General features: G+C 36.4%; 1 protein-coding gene across 1 annotated transcript in view; it reads left to right on the forward strand.

Annotated features, from left to right (window-relative positions):
* The first annotated feature begins 4,756 nt into the window (after positions 1–4,756).
* LOC140140722 (arginine-binding periplasmic protein-like) overlaps positions 4,757–16,324 on the forward strand; it is a 31,935-nt gene continuing 20,367 nt past the window's right edge. Inside the window, exons 1-6 of the mRNA XM_072162474.1 lie at positions 4,757–4,865; positions 5,505–5,557; positions 7,816–7,944; positions 9,168–9,364; positions 11,225–11,302; positions 13,069–13,279. Of these exons, the coding sequence (XP_072018575.1) occupies positions 4,798–4,865; positions 5,505–5,557; positions 7,816–7,944; positions 9,168–9,364; positions 11,225–11,302; positions 13,069–13,279 (736 nt within the window). The 5' untranslated portion in view covers positions 4,757–4,797. The remainder of the gene's footprint in view (positions 4,866–5,504; positions 5,558–7,815; positions 7,945–9,167; positions 9,365–11,224; positions 11,303–13,068; positions 13,280–16,324) is intronic.

Consider the following 16,324-nt stretch of genomic DNA (forward strand, 5'->3'; position numbering starts at 1 on the left):
TTAACAGTGATTTGAAATACATTGCACGATTTGGAAGTGATTCCCATCCTAATATAGGAAACATTATATCAGAAGACGTAAGGTAGTTGGCACGCAATATTATTCTAGCACATCGCTTTTGTAAAACACATAATTTACGAACATCTTCATTGAAGCGACCAAACCAAACTACACTGCAATAGTCGAACTGCGGTTGGATAAGAGCCTTACATAAAACATTAAGAGTGCGAACGTCAAGAAATGTTTTTAGACGTCTCAAGAGTCATATTTTACAAAATAATTTCTGCATGACTGAATTTACATGATCGTGCCAAAGTAATTTAGAATCTATTTTTACACCAAGACATTTGGCACTATGAACTCTTACAAGTTGACAATCATCAATGGAAACTGAAAAAGCAGAGCATTTATCATTACGTAACTTAGGCTCACTACCAATGAGCATGACATTTGTCTTATCAGTATTAAGAAACAATTTGTTTACATTTAACCATGCCTTAATTGCAGAAAGATCGTCAGTGAGCTTTTTAGAAATAATATCAGTATCAGTACCACTGACAGACAGAGTGGTATCGTCTGCGTACATAGATATTTTCCCATGTGATATTACATTTGGCATATCATTGATTAAAATCAAAAATAATAATGGGCCCAATATACTGCCCTGGGGAACACCAACTTTTATTTCAAGAGAATCAGAGACAATACCCTTAAAAGTAACTCTTTGCTTTCTACAAGATAAATATGATGCAAACCATTTAACTGTATCTTCAGATGCCTCAATATAATGGAGCTTTCTAAGCAAAATATCATGATTTACGGTGTCGAACGCTTTTCTAAGGTCGATAAAGGCAACACCAGTCATTTCACCGTTGTTGATGTTCGTCAGCCAATCGTCAACCATGTCAACAAGAGCAGTCTCGGTAGAATGACCAGGACGAAACCCTGATTGATGAACATTTAAGATACCATTTCGATTTAAAAAAGAGTAAACATGATTATGCATAGCCCTTTCAATGATCTTACTTATTACAGGTAGGATGGAAATTGGCCTGTAATTATTGGTGATATCAAGATCACCTCCTTTATGCAAAGGGATCACTTTGGCTTCTTTCCACATAGTAGGAAATATCCCCTTTGACAAAGAAAGTTATATAAGTTACACTTTTAACAATGACTGGACGAGCCAATTTCAGGATCTTGCAACTGACATCATCCAGACCTACCGCCTTTTTAATGCCCATGGAGCGAATTTCTTTGTCAACAAAATCATATGGAATACATGGTATATTAAGAACAGGTTTATCATTAAGATCTTCACATGTATGTAACACATTAACATCATCAATATTATTAACATTGTTTACATTTCTTTCATCACTTTCATTAAGTAGATTTGTTGCAACACTTGCAAAATGGCTGTTGAACACATTTGATATATCAATGTCAGATGTAACTACATTATCTCCAAACCCAACAGCTGATGGAGTTGGGGAAACTTTGGATGGACTAACTTTTTTAAGTGTTTGCCAGAGCTTACCAGAATCATTACAACTCTCATCTATTAGACCCTTATAATAATTACATTTAGGATTAGTTGAAGGAGGATTAGGAGGAGGGATTCGTATCGTAAATTTGATCTAAAAATTTGAATATAGTAAAAAAAATGTCTAAATGAACTCCCAGACACCTAAACCAAGTAAATAAATAATGAGACGTGTAGGTAAAATGTTTGAAACATTTCATTTTTTTAATATGTAACACAAAGGTACCTCAGGTTGTGACACAGGACCATAACTGTTTGAGATATGATGCCAATCATTAACTTTAAGTCCCCGTAACTAAGCACACACACCACACTCTCGCACAAAAGTATAATAAACATCTCAAAAAAAGTAACTAACCCCCCTTAAATAAATTCTGCTTCCAACGCATTTTACAGATTTGTAATACAATCACCCGTTTTTGAATAATGGTCATATTTAAGGGGGGTTACTTACTTTTTTTGAGATGTTTATCTATAATTCTAGTTGTATTGAAATCGGCAAATATTGCAAATAAGTTCAAACGTGCTTTAAAGGAGGTAACTTGTTTAATCTGAGAGGTGAAAGGTCTTTTGCCCTTTAGCAATGTTGACTATTATGAATTGTACCTGTTTAAACTTAAGTGGATTTTATTTTTAAATTGTGTTCCAAATAGTCTTGAAGTTGAACAGGTATTAAAGTAACTTGTTGAACTGGTGATTCAACCGTGTTGACTTTCCGAATAAACCCCGACCATGCCAACTGCAGTCAGCACTAAATGGAACCGAAACCACACGTACTATTAAAGTCCCTCAAGTTACATCGGTAAGGATTACTCCCCATTCCAGAAAAATACAGCACTAATTTTTAGGATTAAAATAATATTATCAAGTTCTGCCAAATGAAACATAGCTCAATCACTATTTTACTCATTTCTTGAAAAAAGAGCAAAAAACATTTTCGGCATGTTTTCTGACAATTGAATCTTGAGTATATGCCGACATTTTGCTCAAATTTTCACTTTTTAAATGATGTTAAATGTAATAACTTTAAAAAATGAAACATGTCTTTTCCAAAAATTAGAATGCGTACATTGAAAGTAGACTAGACTCCGTGCAAATCTTTAGACTTGATTGTCACAGCATGTGAAAAACAACCTAAAAATATACGCTGTTGGCCCTTAATTCATAACTTTGGCTGAATTTTACTTGTGTTACCAGTTAATACTAAACGAATAATTAGGATTGAGATGTGTTTCATTTGGTGGAAGTTAATAATATATTTTCAAATCTCAAATAATGAGTGCTGATTTTTTCTGGAATATGTAGAAATGAGCCAGTTATGTGTACTTTTACTGAAAAGCAGCTCCTTAGATTCAGCACAAACATGGGTAGTGTTAGTGCCACCTCTGCATATGGCTTATGAGATTTGATTTAATAAAGATATACTTTAAAGTAAAAGAGATTCAGCATGGAAGGAGAGCGAGAATCTATGTCTTTTATTGGTGGTGGTAATGATGCAGTAAGCAAGGGTGATCATACCATGGTGTGTAAACCTACAGTGATCTCAGTCAAGCTTCAGTTAGTAATATGGATATTAACTTTCCTGATTGCACTTCTTGCGCTGATAATTTCAGTAGTAAGTCTTCGAAATACCTCTGTAAATGTCAACGTATCACCTGCCACGTTAACAGGTAAGCTTTACCTACTTTTTTAATATTTATTTCAGAAATTAGTTTAGATTTCACAGGTTACCTATAACATTATTGCGTCTGTTGTGAGTGATCGAGCAACATGCAATGAGCACCCCTATTATAGTACTACCCACGAGGAGTCGATGGCCATAATGGGCGAACATTATTGCACAATTTTGCAGTTCAATGGTTTAGATAATAATTATCTAAACAGCCATTCACAAGCTGTCACAGTTAGGCTGTTCAGCACATAGTTGCACATTACAGCCTTTCCGCCCAAGATCGGAATTACTAGAGCATGAGCTGCTTTATATTAAGGTGATCTGCACGACGCCTAATCTTGCCATATACATTTATAGATGCAGTAGAGGTGGGTTGAAATCAATTATACGAGGTTTACATTTCATATTGATCAAAGTTTGCAACATAATAATTATGTAATTGTCACATACCACTTTTGTTTTATCTCAAAGTGGAAACCATTTTTATATTGTTGAGTTGAGGGAAGAACATATTTTCATAATTTACAATTGTCCAAAGATTGGCTTCTTTCATAATAGACAGAAAGAGTGGACATCCATAATCATGAAAATACCGAAAACTTAAAGTTTCCGTCATCAGATTATAACAAAAAAGTATTGATTATGAGGAAAAGTGTGTTGTGTTTTATATGTCATAGTAAAACTGTAGCGTGCCCATCAAGCAGTATATTTATAAACACAGCCACATTAAAAAGTCTCCAGTAGTTCCATCCCCATTTAATCAGAGTCTGATGAGTTTATGGCAAAATAATTTTATATAATAATTTTCCATACACTTTCCTTCGAAGGTTGATACCAAATTTGATATCACGAGTTTAATTATCGTGAGCATAGGAGCCGCTGTTTGGAAATTCATGCAATTTTAAAAATGACAAATTACGAATTGACCACGCAAAAGTCAATGCATGGTATCAGCTAATTATGTGGCCTGAGGCAACCCGTACAGGAATCATTGTACACTTGCCTGCGCACAATTGAAAGAGCGGGGTATTTGATTTGCATTTTGACATGCATGGGTAAACCTTTAACCTGCCGGCCTATTCAGGCGACGTAGTATTTGGCACTCACGCTAGCTATACGCTACGTGATACAATTCCCAATGTCATTTTTAGAATTGCACGAATTTCCAAACAAAGATTCCGCCGATGATTAAACTTTTGATATCAAAATTGGTATCAACCTTCGAAGGAAAGTATATAGAAAATTATAATATGAACTATTTTGCTATAAACTCATCAGACTCTGATTAAATGCGGATGGAACTAGTGGGGACTTTTTAATTTGGGTGTGTACGTGTTTATGTGCCGGGCCGTATAATTCAATGTGCATGTAGAGATGCTATGCAATGAATAAGATTGAAATGCTCTGCTTAATAATTGGCTTTTGTTTGTATTTCTCACATTTCCTATGTTCATTTTATCGCAACCATATCCAAACGCACTATTTAAAAGACCTGCACTAGTCAGAAAATTCTGCCTGGCAGGCTTTCTGATTAGCAGTAGTCTTACTAACTCGTTTCTTCCTTTTAGGTTCTTTGTCTATGTCACTAAATGATGAGAAGATTTGGATGTTTGCTATTCATCATTCTGCTCTGAACCTTGTCTACACGTAAGTTGAGACACCTATCGTAGATTAAATGGGCCGCCCGGCTTCGGGAATCAAAATCTCACTCCTGATTCCAGGAAACACACCACTATGTTAGCTTATGTTGAAGGATTCAACGAAATGTCATCCTGATTTGCCAAGTGAGACATAGTCCCAATCCTAATCCTTTAGTTGGAGCTGGCAAGGAAAGTGTATACAAAATATTTTATTCGTTGAATAGATTCCAATAGGTTTGTTGATGAAATGTGCATTTCCATTTTGCTTGACAAAACCAGTATCTAGGTATGGGTCACCTCTATCTAGAAATAAGTACAACATTATGGCGTTATGACGTAAAATTTGATTGCGATCTCGCAAAATTGGGAGTGTACAGCTGACATAAAAGAGGTGCAATTTATCCCTGATTTTTTTGCTACAAGTGGAAATTACTAATCTAAAATAAATGCGCATTTTAGTACACCGGGAGACCCTTGTGAGAGGTTTACCTCCCCCTCTCCTGATTTCCAGTTCAAGTCCTTGAGTTGACAAAAATGATTGTCTGATATTTACAATATACGTATATTGTGTTGCGTAAAATGTGTCGCAAGTTTGTTCTTGTGTTTTTGTTTATTCATTCCATGAAGTTCTGGTTCTGAATTTTAGGGACGAGGCGAGTGGTGAATTGCAAGGATTTAACGTGGATCTTGTCAATGCTGGTAAGTGAGCATATGGTGCAGTCATGTCTACAGTAGAATTCACCACGACCTTTGCAGGACTTAAACCCCATTAAAAGCTATTAAACCAAAATAACACTAATTGAAAACAGCTCAACTGATTAAATCATATCTTCTCTGGTTAAATACACCCAACATATGTTTCTGCTTTACATGTACAATGGGGCAATGAGATGGTATTATAGTTTCAGTTGGGTGAACGATTATAAAGCGAACGCTAGAGAACAATTATGTGTAGGCTTTTGTTTACGAAATGAGACAATGCTCTGCTTATTGTTAACCAGCGTTCTTGAAAATGAGAAGCATGGTGGGTTGCAGACTTAACACGGTTTGGAAATAATTTCTTCATATTTTTTGGTGTTATCTGTCGTTTACATAATTATCCTGACTAAAACACCAAAGTACGAATATTTCCAAACATCTAAATTAATCTATGGCACGATTTAGGATAAGAAAAATCTGCTCTGTTTTTAAACAGAGCGGTAAACAGAGAGGATGCTGCCCTCTAACGGTGGAGCTACATATTTCACTTTCTGCTCTGTTTTTCGCTCTGTTTCTGAAATATAGCACCAGATTTCATATTCCACTCTGTTTTTCGCTCTGATTTTGAAAACGTAGCCGGCCACCGATTTCATATTTCACATTCCGCTCTGTTTTTGAAATATATCCACGTATGTTTTTGAAACATAGCACCAGATTTCACATTCCGCTCTGTTTTTCGCTCTGTTTTTGAAATATTATAACCACATATTTCAAATACAGAGCGGGAAACAGAGAGGATGCTGCCCTCTAACGGTGGATCTACATATTTCACATTCTGCTCTGTTTTTCGCTCTGTTTTTGAAATATAGCAACAGATTTCACATTTCACATTCCGCTCTGTTTTTAGCTCAGTTTTTGAAATATAACCACAGATTTCATATGCAAAGCGGTAAACAGAGAGGATGCTGCCCTCTCACGGCGGAGCTACATATTTCACATTCTGCTCTGTTTTTCGCTCTATTTTTGAAATACAGCCCCATATTTCACATTATGCAATTCCACTCGGATTTTCGCTCTGTTTTTGAAATAGAGCGACATATTTGACTTTTTGCTCTGTTTTTCGATCTGTTTTTGAAATATACCACCAGATTTCATATTCCACTCTGTTTTTCGCTCTGATTTTGAAAACATAGCCACAGATTTCATATTTCACATTCCGCTCTGTTTTTGAAAATATAACCACATATTTCAAATACAGAGCGGTAAACAGAGAGGATGTTGCCCTCTAACGGTGGGGCTTCATATTTCACATTCTGCTCTGTTGTTCGCTCTGATTTTGAAATATAGCCACAGATTTCATATTTCACATTCCGCTCTGTTTTTCGCTCTGTTTTTTTAAATATAACCACACGTACACATTTCGTGTACAGAGCGGTAAACAGAGAGGATGCTGCCCTCTAACGGTGGGGCTTCATATTTCACATTCTGCTCTGTTTTTCGCTCTGATTTTGAAATATGGCCACATATTTCACATTCTGCAATTCCACTCAGATTTTCGCTCTGTTTTTTAAGTATTTCACTTTCTGCTCTGTTTTCGCTTTGTTTTTGAAATATAGCACCAGATTTAAACATATCACGATGAATATAGCTGCTTTTAGCTGGAAAAAGTACATTAAACTGGACATAACAGTTTGCCAGTTTGCCCTCGAATATTCTCCTCTCTGCTCTGTTTTTCGCTCTGTTTCAAAATAGAGCAAAAATTTCTAATCCTAAATCGTGCCGTATATCTCTAAATTAGCTGAAAATTTAGGACATGTTACAAAACTATATTTTCTAGAATTTTAGAAGAGTACTTTTAATATTGGCCGGTTATTTTTCACACAGCAACGTTAACTAGGGAAATCCCCATACTTCTAACATACGCTATTTGTAGAGGTCACGCGTCAATGGTAAGAGCACTGTGTATTGTGTAAAGGAAAACGGACAGTAACTACAGTATGGGTAATAAATTAATCATGATAAATAAAACTCTGGTATATCTGCTTATGCATGCCATGTTTCGATTCATGTTCAATTGTGCTAGTGTGCGATGCGTAATACTTCTTTCACCTTTACATTAAACAACAGAGGGACTTGCAGCTAAGAAGCGCACATTGTCCTTCGCAGCCAGCGTTGTGTACGGGTTACAACAAGACAATTAGCTGAAGTTTTCTCAATCATCTCTGTTTTCCTCCTAATTTTCATATTTATATGCATAGTTTGCAGGATAGCCAATAAGAACTGCCGGTTGGTACAAGATTACTACAAGCGTTGCTGGAATAGAGTACCGGGTCAGCTCGCTCAAGGTGGACTGGGCTTATTTGGCAGAAATTACGATGGTTGTGTCGGTAAGTTAAGACAATAAAAAAATGTTTAAAGCAAGTAACGCTTGTTCATACATAAACTTACTTCCGGTATTTATTACCAGCGTGACCTTGTGATGACGTAATGAAAATGTTGAACATAATTATAGCCGGGTAATACGTTGTTTGTTTTGTTTTGTTTTGTTGTTGTGTTGTTGTGCACCCCCCTTTTTTTCCACGTAATGTGTGCACATAAGGTTAAATACCACTACAGTCAGTTTACTTTGAAGTACAAAGTACAGACGCGGACGCACACATTGTGCCGACTTTGAAGGCACGCATACCTGCAGCAGAGACGCAGCACTATACATTGTTAACGCGCTGTCTACGCTGTATATATCTATTAAGGAAACGCAAGTAGTATGTTTGTCGTTTATGGCAGACAATTACATTTAGCTAAATTTTCAGCGAAAAAGATTGGTGTCGTAGGCTTGAGTCCTAGGTTGGATTGTTGTTTTCAGAGAGGCTGAATATTAGCACCGGCCCTGTCTATAATCGATAATAATTATTTGATGGATATCAAAATATTAGACCGAGAAACCAGATCGGTTGAGAAAGGAATCAAGGAAGCAATTTATGTGAAACGGGAGAAGCCTGCGGCACTTAATAATGGAGGCTGGCTACGTCACAACTTTGCGGAGGCCTATTGGTCGCACGGTGGCCTAGCGGAACGGGCATTGACTCATAATCGGAAGGTTGTGGGTTCGAGCCCCGGCGACACCATCGTGTTGTGCCCTTGAGTAAGGCACTTTATCTCGATTACTCCTCTCCACCCAGGTGTTTAAATGGGTACCGGCATTCTTAAATGCTGGGAAGGTAACAGACTCGCTGTAGAGGGGGTGTAGTGATCCCCCTATAGCAACATTACATCTGGCCCAATCGCCAATGAAAGAGAGATGGGCACTCCGATCACTGTTTATACAGGATCGTCTGTCTCCTTTACCTTTACTTTTATTGGTCGGTGATGAAGATCCCTCGAAGGTTTAACTCAACTTTGATCTGTGACACAACAACATCCGCTTCACAGGTCAACGAACTTTTGCTGCCATAGGATATGAAATATTGCCACTCGTAATAAGTTTAGTAGATCAGATTTCAGTCTCAGATTTATTTCTAATAACATGGGGTGACCAATTAATGCACTGGCACTGTTCTCCCGTGTATAATAAAAGACATTTAATTAAACACTTTTGACTCCTTTCTGCCAGGTTGGCATCATACATACGAGCGAGCACGTGTCTTTCAGTTCTCAGATCCTTGGACACAAACAAAGCCTGGTGCATTTTACGTCAAACCAACTAACCCTAGGAAATTCAACTGGCTGGATCTCACCAACAAAACCATTGGATTCATTAATGGCATGGCGTTTAATGAACATTGTATTTCAAAAGTGACGCAGATCAAAGTAAGGCCTTTTTATTTTTTCTGAACCATTTCTTTCTTTCAGTCATATGTATTAACAAAAACATTACTGGGCGCCGGGCAGGAAAGGCCCCCATTCCCACACCAGACCATAATGACCAAATATTTAAAGCGCCTTATATTCACGGCTGTTTGATGTTTATAGAATTGGCTTCATTATTAACTAAATGCAAACTATAAATGGCGCTATTTATCCTAAATCATATTTCTTTATTTGCAAGGGTTAGGTGATAAATAACGCCATTAAAACAGCTGAAATAGGTGAAACAAGCAACAAGGAAATTTTATAAACATATTTTATGAAAACATAAAAGGAATTATTTGTATTAAAAGCTTGAAAGGGTAATTTCCAGTAACTAAATAGCGCCACCAATTTTGTCATTAATAGATACATTTTATATCAGAAAAAGCTTTTAAAAATACTATAAAAGTGAATAATTTTGTAAAAGAAGGGAAATTAAAGTTGAGAACGACTTAAAAGTATCTGTATACATTAGCACGATATCCCTTTTAGCTGTTTAAGCCTAAAATTTGGTAAACAACTGCGTATTATAATAAAGGTAGCACTCCGTTTTTTGTCGACACTCAAACTGTTTGACACGGTCAAATGTTAACCACCATAATCCTAGTTTCAACCCATAATAACATTGAAAGCCTTTAGTCTTTGTTGTTGATTGACGATTGACACAGGATGAGCTAACGATAAACACACGATGGACACATGATGGTCACACGACAGACACAGGATACAAAACATGTTAGACAATTAACAAACAAATTCGGGTCATTACGTTTTGTTACCTGGAGAGATTTGATCATATCTCACCTCCTCTTTGAACCAAATCGACGGTAATAACTCTTGTAGTGATGGGTCAACATTTAACCACAAATTGCCTCAGGCAAAACTCACTTCCTGGGAACTAAATACCACACAAGGTCATTTTTATGTAACTCATTGACCCATTTGTGTTATATACTGCCTCTAGCTATAATGACAGCCTTGTGATCTGGTGAACCCATTGACAGATATGAATATATGAATACAAAAGCCACCTAAGTCCATACTTCGGCCAAATTGAGTTAAGCATGGGAAATTGTTGCTATACATAGGCCTGTCATATGTATGAAAGAACAACTCAAATTCATTCTCTGTGTCTATTAAGCATGTGAAAAATAGCATGTATGAAAGAATCACCCACTTCCATGATTTGAGTCTTGTAACACATTGATTGAAATCCAGTATGTATAAAAATCCACTTGTAACACATTCATTGCTAGAGAGTGACTTTTGAACAAAAATGGGTTTAATAAAGGAAAGTGTGTGGTTTATATTACATGGCAGAATGCTTATCAACATTATACATACCTGTGTGCTTTATTTTGTATTATCTTACTAGTGGTAATCTCATTCTAACATTGTTGTCTTTGTATATGATTCAAAAAACCACCTAAGTCCAAAATTTAAAATGAACCCCACGAAGTCCCTGAAATGCTAATCGTCATACCTAATACAGGTTAATCCACTCATTTGCACGTAAAACTTACCATTTTGACCAGGTAAATCTAACTGAAGGAATTAAAACGATACACAGGTTTTTCTCTCAAAATCACTTCCTATGGACTTAGGTGGCTTTTGTATTCATGTATTCATATGAACCTCAGGATGGAATTCAATTTTTGATCAATTCTCTTTTCTTTTTCTTTTTCTTTTTTGTTTTTTGTGATTGTTGTTGATACATGGTTTGCTTTGTATTTATGCATTTGTTTCGTTTTGTGTTTGTGAAATAAAATTATAATATCCACAACATTAAGAAAATTATTCTTGTTATATTTGACTTTTCAGGGAAATGTCTTAACAGAAAATCAAATCAAGTATTTCCTTTCCAGGGATGAATTAATTACGGCCGTTCTTAATGAAGAGGTATGTTTGTTAATATTTCAAAGGAAGATTTGTTTTTGAATTTTTTACAAAATGATGACATATTGTATTAGTTTCAGCTGCCGGGGGGTATTTCTCTGTATTTTGAGGCAAATTAAGTTAGGAAAAACATGCAGCAAGGAGAGCTTATGCATATCACAATTGTTTTGAAATATGTGACGTGTCATGTCAAAAGGAGACACTTTTGGGCAGGATCATAAATGGAGAAATAACCAAAAATCTACCCGTGGGTGATTTTTTCATAATTTGGGTTTGTTGCGAATTTGTGATGTTATTAATGATAGAAATATTGTCTGATAGTTTCAGACTGGAATATAACTGGCATCTTGTATTTTTAGAGACATTTTTCAAGGTAATTCCTACTCTCAACATTATCAATAATATTTTTAAATGCCGATATCTCAATTTCCAATTTTACATAACTTACAAACTCAATATCTTCGCTTAGAAATGTTCGATTTCATTAGGGAAAATGGTGTTGTGGAGCAAAATATCTCTATATTTAAGATAATTATGTAAAAACCTCAAAATTGATTCCCTGCCCAAAAGTGTCTCCTTTTGACATGCCATGTCACATATGATCTTAAAGAAAATATGTTGTTTTAGTTGTGAGTAATTGTTGCAAATTTAAAACTTTGGGTAATGGTATTAAAAATACTACTGCTCTCTAATTTACCTGACTCTGAATAATATCATGATTTATTACGTAAAAATTGGTATTGAATGATGAATCAGGTTAATTTTAATTATTGTAAGGATGACTGAGATTACGTCACAAATATTTAGACAATGGGCGCCATTAGCGGCTTTTTTAGTTGTAATACTCTGGTACAAAATACATCAGTTACTTTTTTTCACAGATTTAGTTAATAATTTGATCAAACAATATATTCTGTTGTAAATCGATGGAATCTGACGGTGATTGTTGAGGTATTATTATTCTTAATAGAATTAGGGCTTCTGACCAGCCTATTCTCCTCTGCCGTCTACTGTGATCAGCAGTACATATTGAGGGGGAAAACTAGCGTGCCGCGAAGGCGGAGGAGACTTAATGTCCATTCATACCACGCCGCAATTGTTTTGCGGTGCGGCGCGTTGCCGATATATCAATTATTTTTTGCCGCAACTCAACGCATCGTCGCATTTCCAAGTTAACAATCATGTATTTAATTTTATTGCGATACCGCAGTGCGGTATTTTACAACGCACCGCATCGCAAAACAATTGCGGCGTAGTGTGAACAGACCTTAAAGCTATAGTTGACGAAAACACATGCGTTAGTAATATTTATCTTAAGTCCAACACTATTGTAACCTGTTGCCCTAATGACATGTATGAACTCTAATACCCTCCTTGATGAAATCGCTCTCTGACAGCTCATCCCTCCCTGGTGTGACATGTCTATTAGACATGTCTAATGCTCTAGTCGCATCATGTCTATTAGACATGTCTAATGCTCTAGTCGCATCATGATATTGAGACCCTGGGTCAGTGCCGCTGACAAGGGGGGGGGGGGCCTAGGGGGCCCTAAAAATAAAGAAAACATACATTAATGTGCCCATAAACGCAAAGTAAAGACACCTCATGGGGCCCGTTAAAAGGGGGCCCCGTGCGTCCATTTTACCCCGGGCCCGCAATGGCTCTCGGCGGCACTACCCTGGGTTCCAATCCCATTGATGTCGCTTTTTACTGAGTATGTACCCATCCCTTGAGAAAATGGACATAATTACCTTGAACTTTCGCTGCAGATAGATGCTAGTTTTGACATAGAAGAAGGTTATAAAGCCAATGTAGATGTGGAGCAAGCATCAGATGACATCCGAGACTGTGTAGTAGCTGGTATGGGTATGATGGTATTGAAGGATAGTATGCTCCCACAGTGGTGGAACCCAGCATTGAAGCAACTCATGAATTCGGTTGAATATCGACTTGTTTGTGATGATCTCAAGAAAAAGCATGGTAACAATATTTGTTTTGTTTATTTTCTCACAACAGTAGTGATAATAATTATCATGTATATATCGAGGGCTTAAAACCAGAACCACTATGTCCATTTGAATACTCATTATGTTGATGTATTATCATGTGAAGTATTTATAAGGCAAACTCATTCTCAACTTGCATCTCCACACACACCTCGCATTATGATCACTCCAGTCAACACACTACGTATCCAATACGTTCGCTGACGTTAATGTACCTATACATTATTTTAAAAAGCCGTTTTGAAACATTCCATAATGACGTGGTATTTACATCTTAAAAACGACCGTAAATAACTTTCTGTAATTCATACGTTGTTACCGACGTAATAGGGACGTTTGAGTAATACGTTCACAATAATTTGACGTTAAAACAACGTCATAATGACGTTATATCAATTGAGTCATAGCATTTACTTAGCCGAAACTAAACCTGCAACTTTTAGATTATGCCACAAACATCCAAAACATTAATGACGTTATTTCTTACCTAGAAGAAGGTGACCTGATATATTTGAATTATCGAATTCTTTAACACTTTTGTATAACAATAAAATATCATCCCTTTCCAGCATTCATGCAAAAAGACATGTAAAAGTTTTTGCAAATGTGACTAATTGTTTACGGTACTGACCTTTATACAGCGTGATATTGGTAGTCTACAGTGTTTTTATTAATGAAAGACCATATTTTTCTTAGTACCATATTGAAATTAGAAGTTCAACTCGGTGTATTTAAGAAGATATCATCAAAAAACAGCCTAGTTAGTATCATAAGTCATGAACGTGGTATACCACAGTCGAGACTAATTTGACAGGTTTTTTTATGATTTCTTCGGAAATATACTCATTTGGAACACCTAAGTTAAATATGTTTAAAACTGAAGAGTTGTTTAAGTTCTATACGAAATTTTGTGGACATGGTGCCATAAATAACTGGATTTATTACGTGATTTAACAACGGTACGTCAATGATCAAAGCTATAATTTTGTTTTCGTAAATTTCGGCATCCATGTCCTCATCACTCTTAATTGCAAAAATGATCAGAGTCGGGAGATATAGTAAAACGAATATGGTGGTAGTAATTATAAGTACCTTAGTCATTTGGCCCAATGTTTTTTGTTGAAAAGTCGGTGCTCGTCGAATTGATGACAAATGAGCCGGCTGAGTTGAGGATTCCAGTGGCGGTAGTGTTGTTATCACTGACAACTGATCGTTGACAGACCCTAGTGATTCTCTTAGCCTATTGTTTTGACTATTCGATCTTTGGAGAGTGATTGAACATTGCGGCTGTCTACTAGATGTACTAGGTACCGATAAATACTGGTACACAGTTGAGTCTGTGTGTATTTCTGCGATCGTGGTACTTCCTTTTTGGTCTTCTTTCCTAATTCGGTTAATTTCGAGTAGTTTTGGTCTTGAATCACGTTGAGAATTTTTCATCTGATTTCCACAATCGTTTTGATTTACACTGCCTTCGTCGTCTTCCCGTATTTGTTGGTTTGTATTCTCAAAGCGAACTACAATATTGCGGACTTGCATTTGCTGTCGCCGCACATGCAAAACCATAGTAAGATTAAGCCCCGCTATGATTCCAAAGTCAGTAATAAACATGAAGCAGTCAAGTACCATTAAATCTGTTTGGTAAAGAGCTTCTATGCACATATAAGACGTCTCATCATTTGTGGTGTACCGTAGACCAATACCGTGTGGGGTCCCCAAACTGGCGCCCATGAGTACAATTAATATTAGTAGCATTATGGTTAGTTTTCGTGACATCCTTTTACTTGGATTGCGGCAAACCGTACACCAACGATTAATGGCTATTAAGCCATGTAGTAACAATATGTAGATCTCAATGGTGTAGACGACGCTGTATAAAGACATACATAGGATATCACCAAGAAAGCTAGCTGTGTTTGATTTATCGCTGTTGCCGGCGGTTATGACATCAATATCAGCACTTCTTGCAATGTCGTCAGTCAATGTCGAATTGTCGTTAGCGCTCGGTATACTGTCTGATATATTGTAGTGCCACATGCCTTTAATTAAATACAATCCTACATCCATCGGTAAAAGAATCATGCATATCAATAGATCTCCAACTGCAATTGCCAAAATTAAGATCACAGCAGGCGGTTTTTGGACGCTCTTTCTTCCAAATACTATTAAAACAAGTACATTGCCGATAACGCCCAACGTACCTAATAACGCATCTTGGATTACGAAAGTGTCCATATAAGGCATGATAACGACAAAGACGATCTCCTTTGATATTGTGAAATTACTGGAAAAAAACCCAATATTAAGCAAAGTCAAATAATGCACCATTTCATGTTTTTACATTCTGTTTTTCGTTTCCTTTTTATTTGTCAATTTTTTTAGCAAATCATTGTCACGCAGTTGTTCGAGATTGCATCGACTAAATTCGACTGTTTCAGTATTTATTTTGCAGATAATCGTTTTAAATATTACTTTCTAAATGAATACAGTTTCATTATACGAAAAAATAATACTTACATTGATAAGCAATTCCGTAATACGACAAGCAGCACCTTCAGATTCACGCTCAGTGTGGGTAAAGAATGAACTACTAGTTTCCCCTCGTTCTCTAAAATGAAGATTTGCATCAGATAAGCGATATATTTAAGGCATAAGTATTAACCTTCCCCTTGTTTAAGAAATGTGATGATTTGCATCAGATAAGCTATATATTGAGTTGAGCAATAAATGGCTCTTGAACATTATACTGATAATTTTTCTTCCATTAGGAAAATACACATTTTGTCAATATGGGCTAACCATAAAGTCTTCTATATACTTCACAACAGTTATATTAAGCATAATGCAGTCCAAATCCGCATTTGTTTTGTGTACTTCAGAAATCCAGATCAATGTATCCATTACCAGTCTATAATATCGAATTGATTAATTCGAATTTAACAATTCACTGAGTGGCCATGGGCAGCGCCATTAGACATGTTACAAGACTACCAAGTGACAGGTGATGGAGCTCGGCTGG

The sequence above is a fragment of the Amphiura filiformis genome, chromosome 19 (assembly GCF_039555335.1).
Source record: "Amphiura filiformis chromosome 19, Afil_fr2py, whole genome shotgun sequence".
Taxonomy (NCBI): Eukaryota; Metazoa; Echinodermata; class Ophiuroidea; order Amphilepidida; family Amphiuridae; genus Amphiura; species Amphiura filiformis.